This window comes from Gymnoscopelus microlampas (genome assembly GCF_963454915.1).
Source record: "Gymnoscopelus microlampas genome assembly, chromosome: 7".
NCBI lineage: Eukaryota > Metazoa > Chordata > Actinopteri > Myctophiformes > Myctophidae > Gymnoscopelus > Gymnoscopelus microlampas.
In genome coordinates, this window is record NC_139944.1 from 17,376,212 (window position 1) to 17,398,224 (window position 22,013).

At 40.6% G+C, this 22,013-nt stretch overlaps 2 protein-coding genes across 29 annotated transcripts in view; one reads left to right on the plus strand and one right to left on the minus strand.

Annotated features, from left to right (window-relative positions):
• Positions 1–15,437, plus strand: part of cast (calpastatin) — a 52,483-nt gene extending 37,046 nt beyond the window's left edge. For 24 of the 27 annotated variants that reach the window (XM_084063345.1, XM_084063347.1, XM_084063335.1 and 21 more), the window contains 21 exons: positions 646–684; positions 3,006–3,080; positions 3,319–3,375; positions 3,861–3,998; positions 4,157–4,261; positions 4,525–4,641; positions 5,079–5,180; positions 5,759–5,872; positions 6,380–6,433; positions 6,529–6,633; positions 6,986–7,102; positions 8,400–8,507; positions 9,367–9,477; positions 9,740–9,847; positions 9,998–10,090; positions 10,241–10,285; positions 10,891–11,028; positions 11,584–11,670; positions 12,028–12,057; positions 12,401–12,507; positions 13,812–15,437. In XM_084063345.1, the coding sequence (XP_083919471.1) occupies positions 646–684; positions 3,006–3,080; positions 3,319–3,375; positions 3,861–3,998; positions 4,157–4,261; positions 4,525–4,641; positions 5,079–5,180; positions 5,759–5,872; positions 6,380–6,433; positions 6,529–6,633; positions 6,986–7,102; positions 8,400–8,507; positions 9,367–9,477; positions 9,740–9,847; positions 9,998–10,090; positions 10,241–10,285; positions 10,891–11,028; positions 11,584–11,670; positions 12,028–12,057; positions 12,401–12,499 (1,842 nt within the window). In that variant the 3' untranslated portion in view covers positions 12,500–12,507; positions 13,812–15,437. The remainder of the gene's footprint in view (positions 1–645; positions 685–3,005; positions 3,081–3,318; positions 3,376–3,860; positions 3,999–4,156; positions 4,262–4,524; positions 4,642–5,078; positions 5,181–5,758; positions 5,873–6,379; positions 6,434–6,528; positions 6,634–6,985; positions 7,103–8,399; positions 8,508–9,366; positions 9,478–9,739; positions 9,848–9,997; positions 10,091–10,240; positions 10,286–10,890; positions 11,029–11,583; positions 11,671–12,027; positions 12,058–12,400; positions 12,508–13,811) is intronic. The other 3 variants (XM_084063332.1, XM_084063343.1, XM_084063334.1) reach the window with 3 other exon arrangements.
• On the minus strand, positions 13,910–19,817 carry cd8a (CD8a molecule). Of its 2 annotated transcripts, none has more exons than XM_084063349.1 (6): positions 19,711–19,817; positions 18,768–19,076; positions 18,235–18,333; positions 17,236–17,343; positions 17,051–17,090; positions 13,910–16,546 (listed from the first exon to the last, which is right to left on the minus strand). In XM_084063349.1, exons 1-6 carry the CDS (start codon positions 19,778–19,780, stop codon positions 16,501–16,503), a joined length of 672 nt encoding a protein of 223 aa, XP_083919475.1. In that variant the 5' UTR covers positions 19,781–19,817; the 3' UTR covers positions 13,910–16,500. The 2 variants fall into 2 exon arrangements, with proteins under 2 accessions (XP_083919475.1, XP_083919474.1); XM_084063348.1 differs by having other exon boundaries at positions 18,768–19,061; positions 19,693–19,783.
• Between the last annotated feature and the right edge of the window lie 2,196 nt (positions 19,818–22,013).

Genomic DNA, 22,013 nt, shown 5'->3' on the forward strand with positions numbered 1-22,013 from the left:
GCAGATCTACAAGCTCGAGCTTGTATGTCTGCTACTTTTGAATAGCCAAAGTATGCAATAATGGTTAAAGTGGTTAAAATGATTGTGACGCTATATTAACTTATTTAGTTGGGGACCCCCTGGTACCCCGCCAAGGACCCCTGGGTGTCCCAGGACCCCACTTTGAGAACCACTGCTGTAGGCAGATGAAAACAACGGTATATTTAATGCCACTTACGTTGTGTACTGTGAGTATTGCCAGCTCTACACATCTATTCACAAATTAAGCTGTTACGCTAATGGAACTTCTGAGTGGCCAATGGAACTATAGTAGCCAATAGCCACAGTTAATTTCAAGCTCCTTTGACTCTTTGTGCTAGCATACTACCTGAATCTTCAATTTGTTCAACTGTTTGATGAAAATAATGTGAATGTATGATTTACTGTGGCAGAATTAAGATGTGGTGCTGTAGTAACCTTGGCTCACAGTAAGGCTAATAATAATACAGTTGAAAGTTGTATGAATGAAGGTTATATGTATTAGGGTTGCAATACAGTACATTAAGTTTAATGCCAATGCCCTACAGTATATTTAGTTTTAAATGATAACTATGATAACTCTGCTAACTTGTGTATTCACTCTCAGTATTGCTTTGCATTTTCTAGCCACCAGCTCAGCCAGATGTCAAACCAAAGGATAAGCCTGTAAGTGACTTTCATCATACAGAAAACGCACGCACGCACGCACGCACACGCACACGCACACGCACACGCACACACACACACTGTAATCACTGTCTGAATAGTCGTTAACTTGCACAGATACACACACACACACACACACACACACACACACACACACACTGTAATCACTGTCTGAGTAGTCGTTAACTTGCACAGATACAGTAACAAACACAAAGACATACAGTGCATACTTTGCATGTGGACACACACACACACACACACACACACACACACACACACACACACACACACACACACACACACACACACACACACACACACACACACACACACACACACACACACACACACACACACACACACACATACCATTTCTACAGTATGATCCTATGATCTTCTGGTTCCTCTAGAGTCTGGAATGTTGCATTGCATTGTGGGGTGTTGGCTCAGCAAATAAAAAAGAGGACCCACCTTGAACCCATTTGCTTTTGTTCTGCCCAACCCAATCACACACGTAACCGTACACATTCACACAGGCAGTCCCAACCGCTTGCACAGTGGTGGGAGAGGTACAACAATTTTGCTCTCAAGTAAATGTAGTAACATCACAGTGTAAAAATACTTTCTTACAAGTAAAAGTCCTGTATTAATTTTACTTGAGTCAAAGTACACAAGTATTAGCATAAAATGTAGCAAAAGTAGTTTAAAAATAGGGCTTAAGTGGTCATGATGAATAAGTATAGTCCAATAACATTATATGATTCTGAAATGAACATTCGACATAATCTACAAGCTCACAATGCGTTGAGAGCGTGTAGATCTGCTATTTTCAAGATTTTAGATTAGTAATATGATTAATTATTAATAATCTAAATCTGCCAAGTAGCTTGTATCTAGCGCTGCAAACTAAATGTAGTGGAGCTGAATGGTTAGAGAGCCCGCCTGGGAAGGCAAAGGTCCCAGGTTAAATTCCAGCCCTCAGCAATGTGTCCAAAAGTGTCAACCTGTCTTAACCCACTAACTGCTCCCCGACCCCGCTTCACACCAACGGCTGCTCACTGCTCTTAGAATGGATAAAATGCAGAGGATAGAATTCACGTATGTGCAAAAATATACAGTGATAAAAGAAACACCCCAAGGAGTGGGGACCAAATTGTTATATTATTATATAGTACAATATTTGCCTCTGAGATGTAATGGAGTAGAAGTATAAAGTATTGCAATAAAATTACAATACTCAAGTGAAGTAAAAGTACCTCAGAAGTGCACAGTACTTGGGTAAATGCACTTATTTACTCTCCACCACTGCTGCCCCACCCACAAACGCAGGCTACATGATCCTCCCATCACACTCCCACTATTTACATTACACTGCACTGCACACACACACCCATTCTGATCTGACTGGAGGCTACGCCTACTTTGTCTTATTATCTCTGTATCAGTACTTGTTGCCTATTCAGATACATGTTACATGCCACTTATGTAATCCAGATGTTATCTTGTTCACATATCGTTGCTGTCGGGCAGAAATCTCCTATCTCCACATTTTAACTTACCATGTGTAAATTAATGCCATACTTGATCATACTACAGCGTCACATAAAAGCATTAAAAGTAGCAGATCCATGTTTTGAGCTTGTAGATCTGCTACTTTTGCTGCTTTTGAATTTGAATCCTGAAAAGTAACAGTTTTGGAGATATGAGGTTCCCACCCGACAGATATGCTATGTATGTAATTCAGATCTATGCTGTTTGATTGTGTGCAATAGATAGCATGTTGTTTAGACAGATGCTAGTAGTTTTGGTGTTTACCTGCTATCCTACAGTACATTCCCACCGATGTTGCATTTTGTAAGTCGCTCTGGATAAGATTGTCTGCATAAATGCCTTTGTAAAAGTAATCTGTAAGTGTTTCGTTGCTTCTTTGCTTCTTTGTACTGTATGTCACAGTTTGTAGTGTGAGTTCTCAAGTTGGCCATAATGTAGCAACATCAAAGCGATATGATACGTCGAATGTTTTCATTCAGTCGAGTTTAGTTGTGATTTAGGTTCTGTGGAATGCAATGGGTGTGTCTGTGTTTTTCCCCTTCCTTCACTGTTGCTACATACAGTATGTCTGCTTTGGATTATTTAGGCCTTTCCTGTATGTCTGACTTGGTGTAATGTGCCCTCTAGTGGATTACATGGCATTTTCATAGGGTCGGTTTGCCCTGCTTTTGTGACTTAGAATATGTTTTACACAGTTTAATTTCTGGTTATTTATACTGTGTAAGTGTTATGCTCCGTGTGGTGATGTATTGTTTGTTTGTCATTCTCAGAAGCCAATGAGCACAGATGAGGCCCTGGATTCTCTGTCGTTTGGTTTTGGTCCAGCTCCACCTCAGAAAGAAAAGGTTGGGGGGTCTCTAAACCTTTGATTATAAGTTCAAGTTAGAATGTAACACTTAGCTCATGAGTCATGACAGCACTACCAAGGCATCTCTATAATTCAATATGAATATTCAATATGGTTGTCTGTCATTTCAAGTGAAAAAAGTACTTAACTGAAAATACATGTAGGTAGTTTTTGGATCAAAGTATAAATTATACTTAACTTGTATGTAATTTCTTTTTTTTCCCTGGTATCTTTAGAAAATGGAGAGCGCCTCATCTGCTGGCTTTTCGAACTTTGCACCACCTCCATACAAGGTACAGTAAACATCTGGACCTAACTAATGATGCGAACTCTTTCCAAAGCTGACAGCTGTGTGTAGCGTGCCATAGAGCGAATGGAATGCATGGTAGAATGCATGGATATAGGGTGAACTCAGGCGATCTGGGACAGCAGATAATGAAGAGCACATATAATAATAAAACAAAAATTAGACCATTACTGTGTCAACATTAATCAACAAACTATATTATAAAAAAAGAGTCAAACATTGGCCAGATTGTCAAATATTACCTAAGAAAGAGACAAAAATTTGGAAAATAGCCGATCTACATGGTCTCAATGCCTCATTGCGAGCATGTAGATATAGTGCTTTTCAGGGTGGGGGGGTCCCCGGTTCAAATATGCTTATTTTGTGTTGCAGCCTGAAAGGTTTGGGAACACCTGTTCTAGACAGCTAGGCCCATGTTGGCACTACGTGTAAAAAGTCATGTGTCATCTTTCTCTCCTGCGTTTGCTCCAGAAACCTGAAGGCCCTGCGGTGGTGAGTCCTGTGAAGCCTCCCGCTGACAAGAAAGCCAAGGTGGATAAAGCTGCTGATGACTTCTGTCTCATGTCTGGACTGGAAGCCCCTGTGGACACCAAGCCCAAGACAGACGAGGTGAGACAGGAGACAGAGATAGATATAATATGTCACTTCATGGTTTATACATAATCACAAAACACATTTTTAATCCTGTACTTTGACACTAGTATACCAGCTAGTCCAGTATTGAAACCAGATGGTTTATAACTTACTGTCTCTTGTTGTCACCTCAGGGTGCTTCTATGTCTCTGGATGCCCTCAGCGCTCTTGGGGACTCACTGGGAGCCCCAGAAGCAATACCTGAACCCCCTAAACTCAGACCCGAGGACATCATCTCGGTATGCAACACCCTTTATTGACCCTGGATTAGCTTGGTTCACCTTTGATTTTAGACCGCACAACAATATTTAACCTCACATACTGTGGCACGTTTTTCTTGGGCTGTCTTTGGAACACCCTGACCTCTAAAATTAGGGTTGGACCTGTAATTTGGGGTGATGAACCTGTTCAAGGACTTTAGGAAGGCAAAGTTAACTTGTCCATTTGACTTTTTGTTTATAATTGCATACTATTGTTGTGATATGTGTGTGTCGGCGAACAGGAAGGGAAAGTGGAATCAGAGAGGGGTGTTCGTGTTGGAGAGAGGGATGACACTCTCCCTCCAGAATACAGGTTTACAGAAGACAATCTCAAAGACCTGCCCGCTCCCAAACCTGAGGTGAGACACCTTAAGTGACAGACCATTTTCAGTTAGATATACAACTGTCAGTCAGATGTTAATGTCTCACCTGACACATGCTGTAACAAGTCTAAAAACATACATTAAGTTGTGTAGCACTAGCTTATGACATGGCCTGTCGAGTGATGCTCTACAACAGCTGGTCTAATTTCCAGAGTTGCTTAGCAACACTTATAAACAGAGCAGCATTTGAATTATCTTCAAACCTTGATATCTCAGTGTTCAATTCACAATATGAAGTTACTGTACAAGTACTGTATAAAAAGCACCAGAACTACTATGCTATGCTGAATAACACCACAGCTTTGATGGTCTTAACCCATCATAACATACTCCATCTCATAAACTATTGCTGAAATGATGTGATATGATATACATACTAACAGAAGTGCCTATGTTATCCCTTGCTTGCCCAGCCCTCCATGGGGGCCGGTGAGGCCCTGGACTTCCTGTCTGGAGGCTTCATGTCCCCCTCAGTAGCACCTGCTGCCCCCCCATCAGCCCCTCCCCCTACACAGGTGATTATTAACCATCACTGAATCCTCTCATGAAGATCTGTCAATTATGAATGTGTCAGGAATACTTTTAGTGATATGATGAAAAGTAAGTACGTAATAAATAGATACACTTACAGAACATATTAATCTTATACTTTACTGCATTGTTACTGTTTTATGTCACCCATCTGGCTGTGTTTTCTTGATTGATTGATTGAATATTTTTATTAGTCAAAAAGTATGAACAGCACAGGGTACAGTACAGTACAACATTTATTTAGGCTAAAAGGGCACCATAAAAAAATCCTAGGGACTTGTTTCCTTTGTGGTCCTATGCATTCAATTCATCAACAGAGCATAGAATATTAACACATTAATAGATGTCATCAACAAATACAAATAGCTATATTTACAGAGGAGAAAAATATAAAGGGCAGCAGTGTATGACCCCTCATGGGAATCTCCACTTGTAGTTTTGCCAGTTTACAAAGAAGCCAGTGATTCACATCCTTAAAAGGATGATGTCAGGGCATTCCACATTGTGGTGGCAGAGTAATAATCTATGTGATCTATCACTGAAAACTGTTTGTGTTTCCTAGGCCAAGGTAGAGGATTTGTCAGCTCTGGATTTACTGGCTGGAGATTTCGTGGCTCCATCTAAGTCCTCTTCTGTCCAGGCTCCCATGCCTCCTCCAACCAAGAAGATTCCAGAGGTAACAGAAGACTGAAGTTCTGTTTGAATATTTGTGCATTTGTGCTTAACAAGGTGTGGAAATGTGCAAATCTATAGGATTTTCTCTTACTTGGTAGAGCAAGGGTTCCCAAACTTTTCAAACCGTGACCCCACTTGGAACGCCTGGTCTTTGCCTCTTTCTTACGTAATATTTGACAATTAGAAAGGTCTTAGAAGTGTCACATTAGAAATGTGCAGACTACAGATACCCAGATACAGTATACTGTATGTTGGTTTGTTTACTGTTGAGTGAGAAAACAATGTTGCACAATAAGCTAATCATCTGGGGACCCCTCAAAATAATTTGGGGACCCCCAGTCTGGGAACCACTGCTGTAGAGGACGTGAAAATAATTGGAATCATTACAGAATGTCGGGTCATTTTTACTCTCAGCGTTAAATTGACACAGGATTTTACTATTTGGTGTTCATTACAGACTGGTCTCAGAATGTGTTTTTTGAGTGTCTGCTTTTTTCTGTTTCTGTAGAAAACAGTTTGTCCAGTACCTCCAACTGCCCCTGCCAAACCCACTACTGATGAGGTAACTCACACACCTTGTCTGCACTTACGGTTGAGCTCTGTTTTTAAGGCTTTAAAATGCTACAGTATATTACAAGTTGTTCCTTCCCACCTCAGGATGCTTCTATGTCTCTGGATGCCCTCAGCGCGCTTGGTGACACACTGGCAGCTCCCGAACCAGCACCTGAACTCCCTAAACTCAGACCCGAGGACATAGTCTCGGTATGGAACGCAAACACTGTCATGCTGTCACGTCGCTTAAAATCCTGAGAGACATTTTTACGCTCTCAGTATTAAACTAACACTCTGGATTTTACTGTGTACCTGTCACAAAATGTACAATACGTCATGGTCCATTTGTCTTATTATTTATAATGTGTGTGTGTGTGTGTGTGTGTGTGTGTGTGTGTGTGTGTGTGTGTGTGTGTGTGTGTGTGTGTGTGTGTGTATGTGTGTGTGTGTGTGTGTGTGTGTGTGTGTGTGTGTGTGTGTGTGTGTGTGTGTGTGTGTGTGTGTGTGTGTGTGTGTGTGTGTGTGTGTGTGTGTGTGTGTGTGTGTGTGTGACTGCGAGCAGGAGGGGAAAGTGGATTCAGAGAAGGGTGTTCTTGTTGGAGAGAGGGAGGACACCCTCCCTCCAGAATACAGGTTTACAGGAGACAAACTAAAAGACCTGCCTGCTCCACACCCTGAGGTGAGACTGGAGGCCTGTCACAATCATTACTTAATCGCCTGATCACAATTATTTGATAATCGCAATTATTTATGCATAATCGTCAGAATCTGTATTAGTTTGTTGAAAAATAGCAACAATAACTGATCTACAAACTCACAATCTGCTATTTTCCACTATTTTTTATTTATTTCTGAAAGTGTAACATTATTAAATGCATGGCCTGTTTGTTTGCAAGGCCTAAAAGGCAAATTGAAAAGTAATTTCCATTGTTCGTTAATGGCAATTATTTGTTTGACAATTAATCGTCAAGTCAAATTTCATGATCGTGACAACCCTAACAGAGTGGTTAGAGTGGGCACTACATGGGCTCAAATGCCTTAAAGCAGGGGTCTTCAACGTTTTCAGGCCAAGGACCCCTTGGCTGAGAGCGAGATAAAGCTGGGACCCCCAGTATATATTGTATAGAATTTTGTTTTTTCATAGATTTCATAGGCAGCTTCATAGACTTGTTTCACAGCACTATCACGTTGGATTCATGTTAATGTGTATTTCCAGACATTTAACCATGCACTTAAACAATACTTAGTATACCTGACCTTTCACTCTGTACTTAGCCTGCTCTTTTCCCCCCCTATACTAAACCACTTTGCCGAAAATAGCAGATCTACAAGCACACAATGCCTCGCAGCGCGAGGCGTTGTGCGCTTGTAGATCTGCTATTTTTGGCTAAAGTTCTCCTCAGAATAGGGATGCGTGGTTGAAGTGGTTAATGTAAAAATCACACAAAGATTTGGCGGACCCCCTGTAGTAGCTCTGAGGACCCCCTAGGGGTCCCGGACCCCCTGTTGAAGACCTCTGCCTTAAAGCAAGTCCCCGGTTTGATTCCCAGCCTATTACTGTCTCACTCCACTTTCAATTATCAATAAAGGCTTAGAAATAGAAATAATACCCCTCAAATAACTTTACAACATTAAATCACACGTGTAGCTACTTTTTGTTTTGGATATTGAACAGAACGTCCTCTGAATGGACTCTGTTCGTCTTTTAATCTGTGTGCATTTGCTTGTGCTGCCCTCTTGGCCACGTCAATAAAATGTAAAATAAATATGAGATGAGGATTTTACCAGAGCACCAACCAATTCTTACTTATTCAAGGCACATACAGTACACACACGCACAATGACAGAGCTAACAGTCACAAATCTGCATATCATCTCTGTCGGGTGGAAACCTCATACTGTATGTCCTAAACTGTTACTTTTCAGGATTCAAATTCAAAAACTGATGTGTCTTTATAATGTGTCCTCCTCCCCAGCCCTCTATGGACACTGGTGAGGCTCTGGACCTCCTGTCTGGAGACTTCATGATGTCTTCGTCTGCTCCTGCTGTAAAGGCTGTCACCCCCTCAGCGCCTCCAGCACAGGTCAGAGGTCACACATACTGTACAAACACTGCTTGTTATTGCACTGAAGATCATATAATGTGGTGGATAGATATGTCATTGATGGCATCTCTGTCGGGTGGAAACCTCATATCTCCAAAACTGTTACTTTTCAGGATTCAAATTCCAAAACAGCAAAAATAGCAAATCTGCAAGCTCGAAACGTGGCGTGCGCTTGTAGATCTGCTACTTGATGCTTCTGTGTGACGCTATGGTATGATGAAGTACTGTAGGGCGTTCATTTACGAAAAAACACAGAAAGTTAGAATATGGAGATAATAGGTTTCTGCCCGACAGCGACGATAGACTAGATTGAGAACCTGTGTGACGTTTAGGGACCTGTATGAATACTCTACGGCAGGGGTCTTCAACAGGGGGTCCGGGACCCCTAGGCTAGGGTGTCCTCAGAGCTATTATAGGGAGTCTGCCAAATCTTTGTGTGATAGGATGTTTTTTTTTTACATTAACCACTTAAACCCTATACTGTAGCATCCCTATTCTGAGGGGAACATTAGCCGAAAATAGCAGATCTACAAGCTCACAACGCCACGCGCTGTGAGCTTGTAGATTGGCTATTTTTGGCAAAGAGATTTGGTGTAGATGGGTAGGAGCAAATCAAGTACTGAGTATTGAAGGTTTAAGTGGTTAAATGTCTGAAATGAACAAAAATCTAGGCCATCTATGAAATCTATGAAAAAGCTTAATCTGCAACACAATTGTAGACAATGTAGTGGGGGTCCCTGCTTCATCTCTCTCTCAGCTAAGGGTACTTTGGCCTGAAAAACGTTGAAGACCTGCTCTACGGTGATTCATGCTGTGCTCTGTTTACTGTGCTCTTCAGCTCTGTGATGACTCAGCGTTGGATGCGTTGGCAGGAGACTTCGTGGCCCCGCCTACTGTTGCTCCTGCAGTCAAGTCTGCTGTCAGTCACCCCACAGAAACGTCCCGCCAGGTTTGATTGAGTATACTTTATTAACAGTTACAAAAAGTACAGAGGTACAGTTATACAATAATGCTAAAACGGATCACACACACACACACACACACACACACACACACACACACACACACACACACACACACACACACACACACACACACACACACACACACACACACACACAAAACTATCTGCAATCTTACAGTTACTGTACACCAAGACTAATGTTTGTGTGTGCGTGTGAATGTTTGCGCGTGGATGCTTGTGCTCTCAGCTGTCATCGGGAACCACAAACGCCCTAGACGCCCTGTCAGACACCCTGATGGACACCACACCCGCCCCAGAGCCCGTCGCCCCCGTACCCGCCAAAGACATGGTCAAGGTAACCGACTGCTTCGGAAAAGGAGAATGTCTGTAAAGATCAGAGGAAAAGCAGAGATTTTATCCTTTTTTTTGCCTGGCAGGTCATAAAAAGGCTCCAACACACTCTTTGATTGTCTTGTGTCTTTATTCTGTGTGTGGTTTATTGCAGGAGAAGACAGCCATGGAAGAGAGGCTGATCAAGATGGGAGAGAGAGATGACAGTCTGCCCGCAGAGTATCGACCCACCGAGGAAGACCGCAAGGTAGCCATCTACTGTACCTCATTAGATTACAGCATGTTCTACTGTGGTAAATCAGGTACAGTACAGTATGTACTGACCTCTTTTCAGTGCATTTGGATGTTGAATACACCCTCCCCAGTCCAACAGGTCTTTTCCTATTTGCATTTGCAGGCGGCGGCAGAAGCCAAGGCCAAGGCCGATGCCACTCCCAAGCAGGTGAGAACCTCCCATAGACAGAAAGGACAGTGGGCTGACCTTAAACATGCTTATTAGTGTTAGTTTACTAACTGGGGTCTCCCTGTCTCTCCAGCTCTTTAGTAAACAGAAAATGTATTTTCAGGTTAGGATACCTATGTCACATAGGTATCCTAACCTGAAAATACATTTTCTGTGATCCAATCAGGAGAGAGAACTCAAACAGGATACAGGATAAACACATGAAATTGGAAGTGATGACAACAAAGAAATGAGCAGACAAAATGTAAACTGGAATGCTATCAAATTGAAACTGATAAATGGGTACTCTTTTCTGATGGGTTGCAATTGGCAACCCACCTGAAAAGTTATTTTCAGTTTATTAATGAGCTGGAGAGACGGGGAGACCCCTGTTACTCAACACTATCACAATGATGACTTTTAGAATATAGAGCTTTAACCTTTTAACAAAATACTTTTTGTTTTTAACCAAAAATATAACTTGTTTTGTTTTACTTGAAAAATAAAGAGGCAACATGGCGATCAGGAATGCGTTTCGGCTCTGATCCTTCATCAGCTAATGTAAGAGATGTTTCATCCAGCGTCTTTGTCTTTCTGTGTTGAAGTCAATGAGTGATGCAGATGCGTTGGACCTGCTGTCGGGTGACTTCTCTGCTAAACCTGCAGCACCAGTACCAGCCTCATCATGTGCTGCAGCCACACCAGACCTGATCCCTCCTGTACTGGACCAGGAACCCTTGAAGGTATATGAACATTTAGCTAAACGTTAATTTAGCTAATGTTATTTAGCTAATGTTATCAGCTTTTTCCTTAAACTCTTATGTAAATTCTCATATGGGAAGGTTTAATTAAGAATTTCATATTTGGCCAAGGTACTGGTCAAATAGTAGAATAACTTTTTTTAATCAGCATTATGTTTATTCCACTGGAAGCTTGTTAGTATGTTGTTTGCTTAAGTAAATGAATGGTATCAGCTCACCAGTATCTGGTTAACTGATTAAAAAAAGATATATACTGGCTCGCTGATATGTATTCCCAGTAATCATAATGCTGATTATATAGATTACAGTGGGTAAAAGGGTTTTCAACTATTTGAGTACCTTGGGAAGTGTGATATCAAACCCAAATACACTCCAGATTTGACTGTGTACCTTTTATCACCTTTTTTATCCCTTAACTGTAGTACCTACTGCACCCACACATGAATACAGCATACATTCATACTCAGCTGATCATCTTTAATAGATACAGTAAATGTTACATGTTTGTTAAGTTATGATTTTTCCCCCCTCTCTCAGCCAATGTCAGGTCCAGTTCTGGATTCGCTGTCAGACACCCTGGTCCCCAGCGTCCCAGAGTTCAAATCTAAGGGAGACAAACCAAAGGTACAAGGAGAACCTGATGAGACAGTGATCTTAGTCTGGGTAGAAGAGACTGATCAGCCACACTGTGATTTTCATAATGTCACAGTGCCCTCTATCGTTGTAAAGACGTACTGCAAAGATCAGTCTCTTAGTCACTTAAACCCTGTTTTATACTACCATGCTTGAAAAAAAACTGCTCTACAAGCTCACAATGTGTCGCGAGCTTGTAGATCTGCCTTTAATGAACATTTTGAGAGATTCTGCACAATTTTGAAAACTTTCGCCTATAGTGGCATGCCCAAATAGGGGCACCAGGCTGAAAGCAGTTCAAATGTGTCCAACTTGTGTTTACACTGAAGTTGTCCCACTTTGTTCCAGGGAAAGGGCAAGTCAAGGTCAAAATCAAAAGTAAGCAAATGACCTGCTGCTGCATGAAAGCTTCAATCCAAGTGTATATGCAATATTATGAGCAAATGAATCTGTTTGCTTATTATTTAGCATATATATAAAAGAGAACAATATGATAATGCTAATGATAATAATAATTGGATGGCTGTACTCAAGGAGCATGCTCGCCTCTTCATGGGATTTCTTTGTTGCTTCCGCTTATCATTTGTTCTGCCTAAATCATGCTGTGTACGTCACTATGTCTGCTCTATGTCTGGTCCATGTTAATTACTGTAAGTCATCACTACAACTGTGCTCTGTGTCTTCCTTCTGGTCTGGTTTGACCTTTGCCTTGGTGTTTCAGAAACAACATGCAGAGGATCCATCTGCTGTTGACCAGCTCTCTGGTCAGCTCAGTACAGATGTGGTGTCCACATCTACAAAGAAGGGAGGACACAGCTAGACCTCTAGGTAAGCTTTGTTTAATCTCCTTTCACACGTCTGATGGATAATAATACATAAAGGTAAACCTTTTTACTTTTTACAGGTGCCTTTGGCAAATTGGGAATATTTTGTATTCTTTTGTGATAGTGTATGTGCATCTTCGTGCAGCATACAACATGATATAACGAAAAAACATCACATGGATGCACCTGGGACGTATCATCAGTGTTGTAGCCTGGGGTCATAGGATGTTTCGGGTCTCGCAACATACACCCTCGCCCAGGTGACCCAGCCAGGGTTGATCAAGCCCCGACTTACGTCCCAGGTAGCTACCCACGGTCAGTCCTAAATAGGGAAAGACAGGGCCACTCAATACGCTTGTCCGAAACTACTCTGCCAGGAATGGGGGAGAGGAATTGCTGGTACGTGGAGGGGCTAGGCTCTGTGGATGGCCTCCTGGCCGGGCTCCTCCTCCGTCTCACCAGGTCCAGGACCTGTGCGTTGCACCAGACTCCCCCGCTCCAAACATTTCATTTTGGTGTGATGGTGTCTTGGCCCGTGGTGGTACTGCAGGCTCCCTTAGCGGCTTGCTTGAATGGCCCTCCTAAAGGCCTCACCTTGGATTTGTTGGGCTTCTTCCTCACGGAAGACACAGACTGGGGCGCCAACCCAAACTGCTCCCGGATGCCGTCTACATTCCGGCTGTCACCTGTCTCTCCGGTGGTCACCAATCTATTCCTGGTTGTCACGTAGTCCTATGATACAATTCCTATGATACAATGCAATTTGGTCTTTTGACCAGACAACTAACACCCAAAATCCAAAATTCCAGATCTGGTTTAATTCAAATCAATTTCTCAATCTCTGATTGAACAGAAGACCAAAATGTTGTGATCAGTGGACATTCACACATTCAATGAAAAATAAATGGCAGGTTGTTTTTGGCATTTCCTGCATGCTGCAGGGCATGAACCACCACATTTGCTACATATTCTAGGAGTCACATGTTTCATTGTTATAGTGCTTTATGCCAAGTCTGGTCATCCGGATGAAGTCGCATTAGAGCAGTATTATTCATTAACCTTATTTCTGGAAGAACAGGACACTGACTATTAGAGATAGTGTGTGTTATTTTGTTCAAAATATCAAGGTTGACAAACTAGACATAGCTAATGTTCTGTACATTCTACACGTTTGTTTACAAACATTCTGATCCAGTCTATAAGTTATCACTTTCTTATTTAGTGTTGCTGTTTTCATAATAATTAAGTGAGTTCAGCCTTTGGGGTCAAGAATCTCTGTTGACCGCTGTGTCTTGTGACGCATTTCAGGGTCTTGCTGCAGTTCATCTCCCCAGCCACACGGAGGAGCTACTGAGGGAACATCTCTCTCGATGAAGAGTCTATTTTTTTAAATGGTGGCGAATGTATACTGGATGACAGAAAGATCTCTCTCTCTCACTCACACACACACACACACACACACACACACACACACACACACACACACACACACACACACACACACACACACCTCTGTGCTACACTTTTTGTGCTAGGTTTTGCACATGGGGGATGGAAAGAAGTTTCTAACCTTGGAGAGAGAGAGTGAAATAAAAGGTAATATTCAAGTGAGAGGACGAGGAGGTAGAGGAAGAGAGATAGTAGGGAGGTAGTGTGATGGACTGTTTTACTTCCTGTTGGGTTTTTGGTTGTGTTGAGTGTGTGGGGGGGGGGGGGGGGGGAGGAGGGATGGGAGGTGTTGCCAATCAGAGTTGTGACTCTGCCCCGTAGCTCAGTGGTTCTCAATCTGTGGGCCGGGGCCCACTGGTGGGCAGTGAGGATGTAGCAAGGCCCCCCCCCCCCCCCAAATAATTGGCAAAACACTAAGATTTTAATCATAAAAATGTCATGGTATTTTGTCTTTACAACTTTGAAAAATGAGTTTTCATTGTGATAACATTAAAGAGGAACTTTAATGTTAGTTCCATTGACCCAAGCCAGAATATGCTCTGAAAATGCACGCGGCCCACCCATCTGAAGTGGTCGGATGGGTGGGCCGCAAACATTTTCGAGTGGGCCCTGATCCAGAAAAGGTTGAGAACCGCTGCCATAGCTGATACACTACAGTAGCTTTAATTTCTCCATTCATACACCAATATTAAAAGTATATGCTGTAGTGCCAAACATATTGTTCTGATGTGGCCTCAGTATTGGAGCAATACAAAAAAAATATACAGCAAAAATAGTTGATGAATCCCTTGCATCCCTGTTTTGGGCATATCATTATAGGCAAAATATTTAAAACATTTTCAAATATCTTTTACAGGGCTTAAGTGGTTGGTTAATGGATGGACACTCCACATTTTGACAGAGTATCAGCTAGGCGAGGGCAGCGTATGGTGGGTGTATGCGATCGGGATGTCTGTGCAATCTTGATGTATACAGAAATGCCAAGTTTTCTATTGTTACGTGTTCCGATGCCGTTACGACACTAGTGTACAGCTTAGACTGCTTTATAAGGATGACAACACTTAGTTTACAAAATATTAAAAAAACAAATGTCTGAAAGGATTTACATGACGTGGTCTGGTTGATTCTGTACACATGAGATCTACTGGTTGCTTTCTGTATCTATCGAGGGATGGGTCTTTTTTCCTGTTTTCATGGCCTTGTAGGAATAGCATGTATTGATTTTCAAAAGTGCACTTAAAGTGGTAAACCTAGGTGATTACGAGCTCTGTAAATTACCTTAGTTTGTATACTGTATAAAAGATATTTGCGCTACACTGTATAATTTCACTTTCAACCATAAAGTCAAAAGCAATAATAATTACTTTTGTACTTTCCTAAGATCTTCTTTTTCTAAGGATATGTATAAGCGTCAAAGTCAAAAGGCAAGATAGTTATTTTGGATATGGGAATGCTAATTAAATAAAAACAAATCTGTGAATATTATGTGAGCATTCATGATGTGTAGAGTTTATTACTATTGTTTGTGCAATGGAGGAATTATACTCAACCGTATGAGATACCAGCTTGTCAAAACAATATGATGTGCTCCTGGTTTAGCGTTTTTTTCTCATGTGTGCCGTTCTACAAAGCCCACTTCCTTTTCACTGTGGGGGCTTAACACTTGTTTCACATGTTTGTGCTCAAACTGTGCGTCTAAAACTGTTACATTTTAATGCCATGGCCCTGAATGACTGATGAGAAATGATTGGTTTTGATGATGTGCGTAAGAAGAAAACAAAAACATTTAAATGAACAAAAGAATAACTGTATTTACATAGAAATATTGTTTGAGTTGTATTTTATTTACAGAATGCTGAGAGACATAGTTTACATATTGTAGCCCCCCCCCCTCACCACCACCACCAAAACAAAGAGTATATGCATAGCTGAAGCTTACATCATGTTAATTACAAAATATTTCAAAAGAAGATTAGTTATTTAATAAACTATCTTTCACGGCAGCCGTCATGATGTCACAGAAACTATCGCATTTTAAAAAATGGAGGATGTCTCATTTGAAACAAAACACAAAATAAAATAGCAAAATTATGCAATCCAAGCTCTTGTCTGTATTACAATTAAAAGGCTAAGTGAAGCTGGCATTATATTGATTGCAGACCATGAACAAAATGTATTTTTAATAAGTGTGACACACCCACACACACTTTATAAAACCCTGACACATCTATGAAGACCATGCCTACAGATTTAGAGCCAGCAAAGTATTTCAAAACATTTTCAGAAATATGAACAAATATACATGTTATATATGAAGACAAAGGGAAAATATTTTGCCTGTCAAACATTGTTTTTAAATTTAAATTGTATTATAAAATGGCTTGTTAATATTTTTGCTGTGCCAGTCCATCGTGAATTTACAAGACACTGTTAACAGCATTTAATCATGAATATATGATTGCAAAATAATTCAAAAGTGAGTGCCTTGCATCCACTTGAAAGAAGGAATGTAATATTTTACACAGGCTTGTAACTGTATTAAATGTGCCTACATGGCAATCGAATGTTTTTTTGCCGGAGCTGTCATCCGTGGCCTGTGTGAGATAAACAGCAGTTTTAGTTTTTTAGATAAAACTGCATATTTCAGAGAGCAGGCTGGGTTGCACCAACATGTAGGTCTAAACTGGATTAAATCAAGGTTTAGCTACTAATCCTGTTGCACCAAACTTTAAACCTAAAAATATAGTTTAAAATGAATTCTGGTTCAATCTAAACATTTGGCAATCGCAGTAAAAATGGAAATAAAAACGACATTAAATTATTTTGCACATGCAGTTTAAAACCTATTCTAAAACGGAATTAACAGTTATATTTAAACCACCCCTGGAGAAGGTTTATGTTCATTTCAGATATTACTGTAAATCTAAATCAGGGTAAATTTAATCCATGTTGGTGTAACCCAGCCTAAGTAACTAAACACGGCAAATTGAAATAGATAAATAAAATGTACTTAAAACAAGTGCAGTATATACTTGAATGATCACTTTGGTCAGTGTACAAAAATAGACTTTAATACATTTTACAGTAAAATTACTTACTTTCTCTTGTAATGGTGGGGACACCGCCTTGTTCTTATTCCTAAAGCAAATCAAACAAAGTTCAATCAAACACCTGTAGGCCTACGATTACACAAATTAGGCTACACATCATAAAAAGGCTGTCAGTTGGGATGCACTGATGTAAATGGGAGCAATCTAAGTAGCATTACAAGTTGTAGACTCACGATTACAGTAGCAGATGGTGAGGATGAGGAGCAAGAGAAGAAGGCCACAGCCTCCAGCCAGCGCTCCCAGCACTACGGGCTCACACCACACAAGAGCATTGACCTTCACTGGAAGAAACAAATAATCAGTGGTGGAAAAAGTACTACATTGTTTTACTTAACCCTCCTGCAGTGTTCGCGGCACCCCACCTCACTTCAGTGTTCCCGGTCAAATTTGACCGGCCTGTTTTAACTGCTTTTAAAATAACATAAAACACATAAATCATCATTTTCTTCAACCAGTGCTCAACAGGGGGTCTCTCCGGTGATTATATAAAGAACAGACACTGACATTTATTATCATAAATACAAATTCAAAATGGATACCATAATTTGTACATATACAGAGCATCAACATGCACAATCTGGTTGCAGAGTGCCTCATGTTCAGTATCATGGTCAGTATCATGTCAGTAGCATGGACAGTATCATTGTTATTATCATGGTCAGTACTATCATAGCCTCGGAAACCCAGCCATTTTTTTTGTTAGTACTATCATGGTCAGTATCATGTCAGTATCATAGTCAGTAGTACCATGGTCAGTATCATGGTCAGTAGTACCATGGTCAGAATGTCAGTGACATGTGTCAGCATCATGGTCAGTATCATGGTCAGTATCATGGTCAGTATCATATCAGTATCATGGTCAGTATCATGGTCAGAATGTCACAGTGACATGTGTCAGCATCATATCAGTATCATGGTCAGTATCATGCAGTATCATGGTCAGTATGTCAGTATCATAATAGTAATAATAATAATTATACATACAATTTATATAGCACTTTCGATGTCAATACATCATGACCTGACGAAGATGTATTGACATCGAAACTTTGCCATCATTTTTTACTTGCACCCTAAAAATAAAGAGTGATGTAGGGATGTTTATTTGGTGCCAGTGTAAGCTTTGCCAGACTGACAGGTTTGTAGAAAGTGATGTGTTGTTGTGCATGTACCTTCAATCATCTTGGTTTCACAAGCACACGGCATGGCGGATGTGGATGTATTCAGGTCCGTGGTGGTGGTGGCGGGTGGTGTTGTCATTTGTACTGGGTCTGTAGGATGAGGAAAGATAACACATAGTAAAATCTACAGATATTTTAACTATAACAAAAATATATATATTTTTTTTAACTAACTCAAGTGGATCACACCGCAACTATAACAAATACAATGGTGAACGATATACTGTACTTATCATTCTAGTTACGGTGCTTAGTGTGAACGGCCCTTGTGCTTATTTAGATCGTGTCAAAGGTCATGTCTCACCAAGACACAGGATCTGACACAAATGTTGACCTGATGGTCAAGATTACATTTATCCCCCGAGCAAGCAGGCAGGCTCTATTAACTCAATGGTAAAAATGTCAGCACTTGCACAGGAAACGGGGTTCAAATCCGGGGTAGAACAGGAAAGTTACATTGTGCTGCTTTGAAGTATTTTATCAGACTACTTTACAATACAAAACCTTTGATGCAAAAAACTTACTTTTTCCAGTAAGGCGTGTTGCATCACCAAACTTCATGGCATTTTTGTTAAATGACCCGCATGTGTACAGGCCACTGTCACGGTCTCTCTTAAAAGACTTAAGCACTAAAACATTTGGTTTTTTAGGATCATAACTGAAGATGGACGCGATGGTCGTCTTTGGCATGCCATTGCTGGTAAATGATCCAATGAATTGCATGCCGGTGTCCTGCACTCGAAGCCAGATGACGATAGGCCCAGCCTCAGGTGGCTGACACTGGATGGAGACCTTTGCGTTCTCTTCAAGGTCTGGAGCTCCGGAAGCCATTTCTGAACGGTGTGCGAGAATCAGTGTTGGGAAAAGTACTCCATTTTTTTTACTTAAGTAAAAATATCAATACTGCAATGTAGAAATACTCTGTTAAAAGTAGTTTGGTGATCAAAATTTATTTGAGTAAATGTTCAAAAGTATTGGCATCAAAATATACTTAGATGACCAAAAGTACTTGTTATGCAGAAGTTCCGTTTCACGTTTCAAGTTATCATTATGTCTAAAATGTATACAAATATTTTGAAAATAGTAGATCTACAAGCTCACAACGCATGACATTGTGAGCTTGTAGATCGTGTATTTTCAAATAGCCAAAGTAAAAGGCTGAAGTGGTAAATGTATGTTTTGTAATAATAATCCAAATTATTTGTAACTAAAGGTAACTAGTAACTAAAGTTTTTAAATAATCGTAGTGGAGTAAAAGTAAAACATTTGCCTCTGAGTGTGTGTGTGTGTGTGTGTGTGTGTGTGTGTGTGTGTGTGTGTGTGTGTGTGTGTGTGTGTGTGTGTGTGTGTGTGTGTGTGTGTGTGTGTGTGTGTGTGTGTGTGTATGATATGGAATACATTTAAGCCACGTTATGATCTAAGACAAGTTATAGATTGTATTATGAAGACATGTTAAATAAAACTTACTTTGACAGTAAAACAGAAATGCGAGCGTCAAAATCCACTTTTTGGCCATTGTAAATTTGTTCAAAGCCATCGTTTTCAAACCTGTCCCGGGGGTGTCAGTAAGAGAATGCTTTGAAACAAATTAGTGAGCTGTGTAACCACGCCTCACCTGTGACCCTTTTTTCTACCATGTCAAATGGGATCCTTGCAACAGATCTGCAGAAACACTCCTGCAGGGTCTGCAGGATGTCTGAAATGGAGCCCCCCCCCCCCCCCCCCCCACAAACATTTCTGTTCTGACAGCCTGCTTTTAGACTAGACTAGAGCATCAAACCACACACTGTCATCAACAAGCCTATAGCACAATTCTGTAGCCTACAGCAGTGGTTTTCAACCAGTGGTCCGGGGACCACCAGTGGTCCTTGAGGGAGTACCAGGGGGTCCCCAGCAAGATTAGTTAATATAGCGTCACAATCATTTTAACCACTTAGCTTTGGCTATTCAAAAATAGCAGATATACAAGCTCATAGCGCGGCACCGAGTGCCGCGCTATGAGCTTGAAGATCTGCTATTTTTGAAAAACCTTGAAAAAGTGTGCATATCTTCTATCTATTTAGCATGAAAAAGGTTGAAAACCACTGGCCTACAGCATCACTCTACAGCAGTGTCACGGAACTATTTGTATGGGTCGCGAGTAAATATTCCCTTTTTTTATGGTTCCTGTATATACATTTTATTATTATTTCAAAGATAATTTCAAAGATTTCCCCCAAAAACAATCTGACATTTTGTATATATTTTGTACGTACAGTATAAGAATAGCAGATCTACATGCAAGCTCACAACGCGTCGTGACGGGTTGTGTCTATACCTAAATAACAGATGATGGATTTTCACAAAACTTGGTGGAAAGGATCAATGGTTTGGCTTGAAGAGATGATCAACTTTTGGGTCTTAAAGGTCAAGGTCATAATAAAGGTCAAAATCAAGCATGGATGATTGGATCTTCATGAAGCGTGATGGAAATGATCAGTAGACTACCCAAAACAGATGATTACCTTTTGGGTTGAAATGTCAAAGGACTAGATCAGTGTTTCTCAGCCTTTTTTGGGTCAGTGCGCCCTATCCAATATCCAGGAACTTTACCGCCCTCCACACCCAATTAACATGTAATGTAAGTGTTGTTATTAAAATGCAAACTATAAAAATACTAAAAATGCTAAAATACAGAAAATGAATGGTCATAAGTTCATAAAGCATAATTCATTATAATTTCATGATATAAATAAATATTTTGGGTCATAATTGATTTCATGTAAGGTTAAAAATGTAAAAACATAATGTGGTTAAAAGTTCTGGGGCGGAACAAAAGTTTCCCTGTCTGTCAGCAGCACTCACCGGACCATTACTGATTGACGCATGATTGTATGTCATTACTGACAGGTGGTGCAAACAAACCTGGTGACTAAGCTCTGTAAAAACTTGCAGTTTGTGATTTCATGCTGCTAAAGTTATTAAAAGGACGTCTGAAACCATAGACAGACGGTCAAAAGACATTCTAAGGACATTAAGCAACCCAACAACGAAGAACCTCTTTTCCACAACAAGCGGCCAACGAGGTATTTTATGTTTGATCTCGTTCTGATGTTACCGTTGTGGTTAACCTGCGCGTTGCGCACTTCTACAGGTCATTGTATTTTCATTTATGTATGCTTTGGACTATACGTTGTTATTTACTGTGCAAGTTATTGATTGTATGCTTATTATTTTTTGTGTGAACATAGTTCTCACGGCATGACTGAGGGATGAGGAGAATGCCTGAAGCAATAAATGCCCGTTTATAAAGAACCCGACCTGTGTCTTCAATGTTGTGAGAGGAGCTACGTGTAAGCCTTATTTATTTTTATTGTGTATTGTGTTGCTTGTATAATTTAGAAAACATCTCATCGATTTCCAAATACCAGATAAATTTGACTGTTAGTATGTGATTATTATGTAATTATTAGCCTACTTCCCAGGGAGAAAAAAAATCACACCCTGTGTGAAGTGAGTGGTGCCTTGCTTAGCTTGGCTAACATGTTCAATTAGCCAAGCTAACATGTCCAATGTTAGCTCGGCTGATGTCACTGATGTCACTTTGAAACATGTAAATATGTTGCAAAGTGACACCTATTTATAGGTCTCTATTTCGCCATGCGTTTCGCTAGCCAATCAAAGCACACCCTTTCAACATATTGTCACGTGATGCTTGACCAATGTTACACACAGACAAAGCCAGATATAGGAGTGGTTGCCTTCGGCACCACTCAAAAAAGACTGTTATG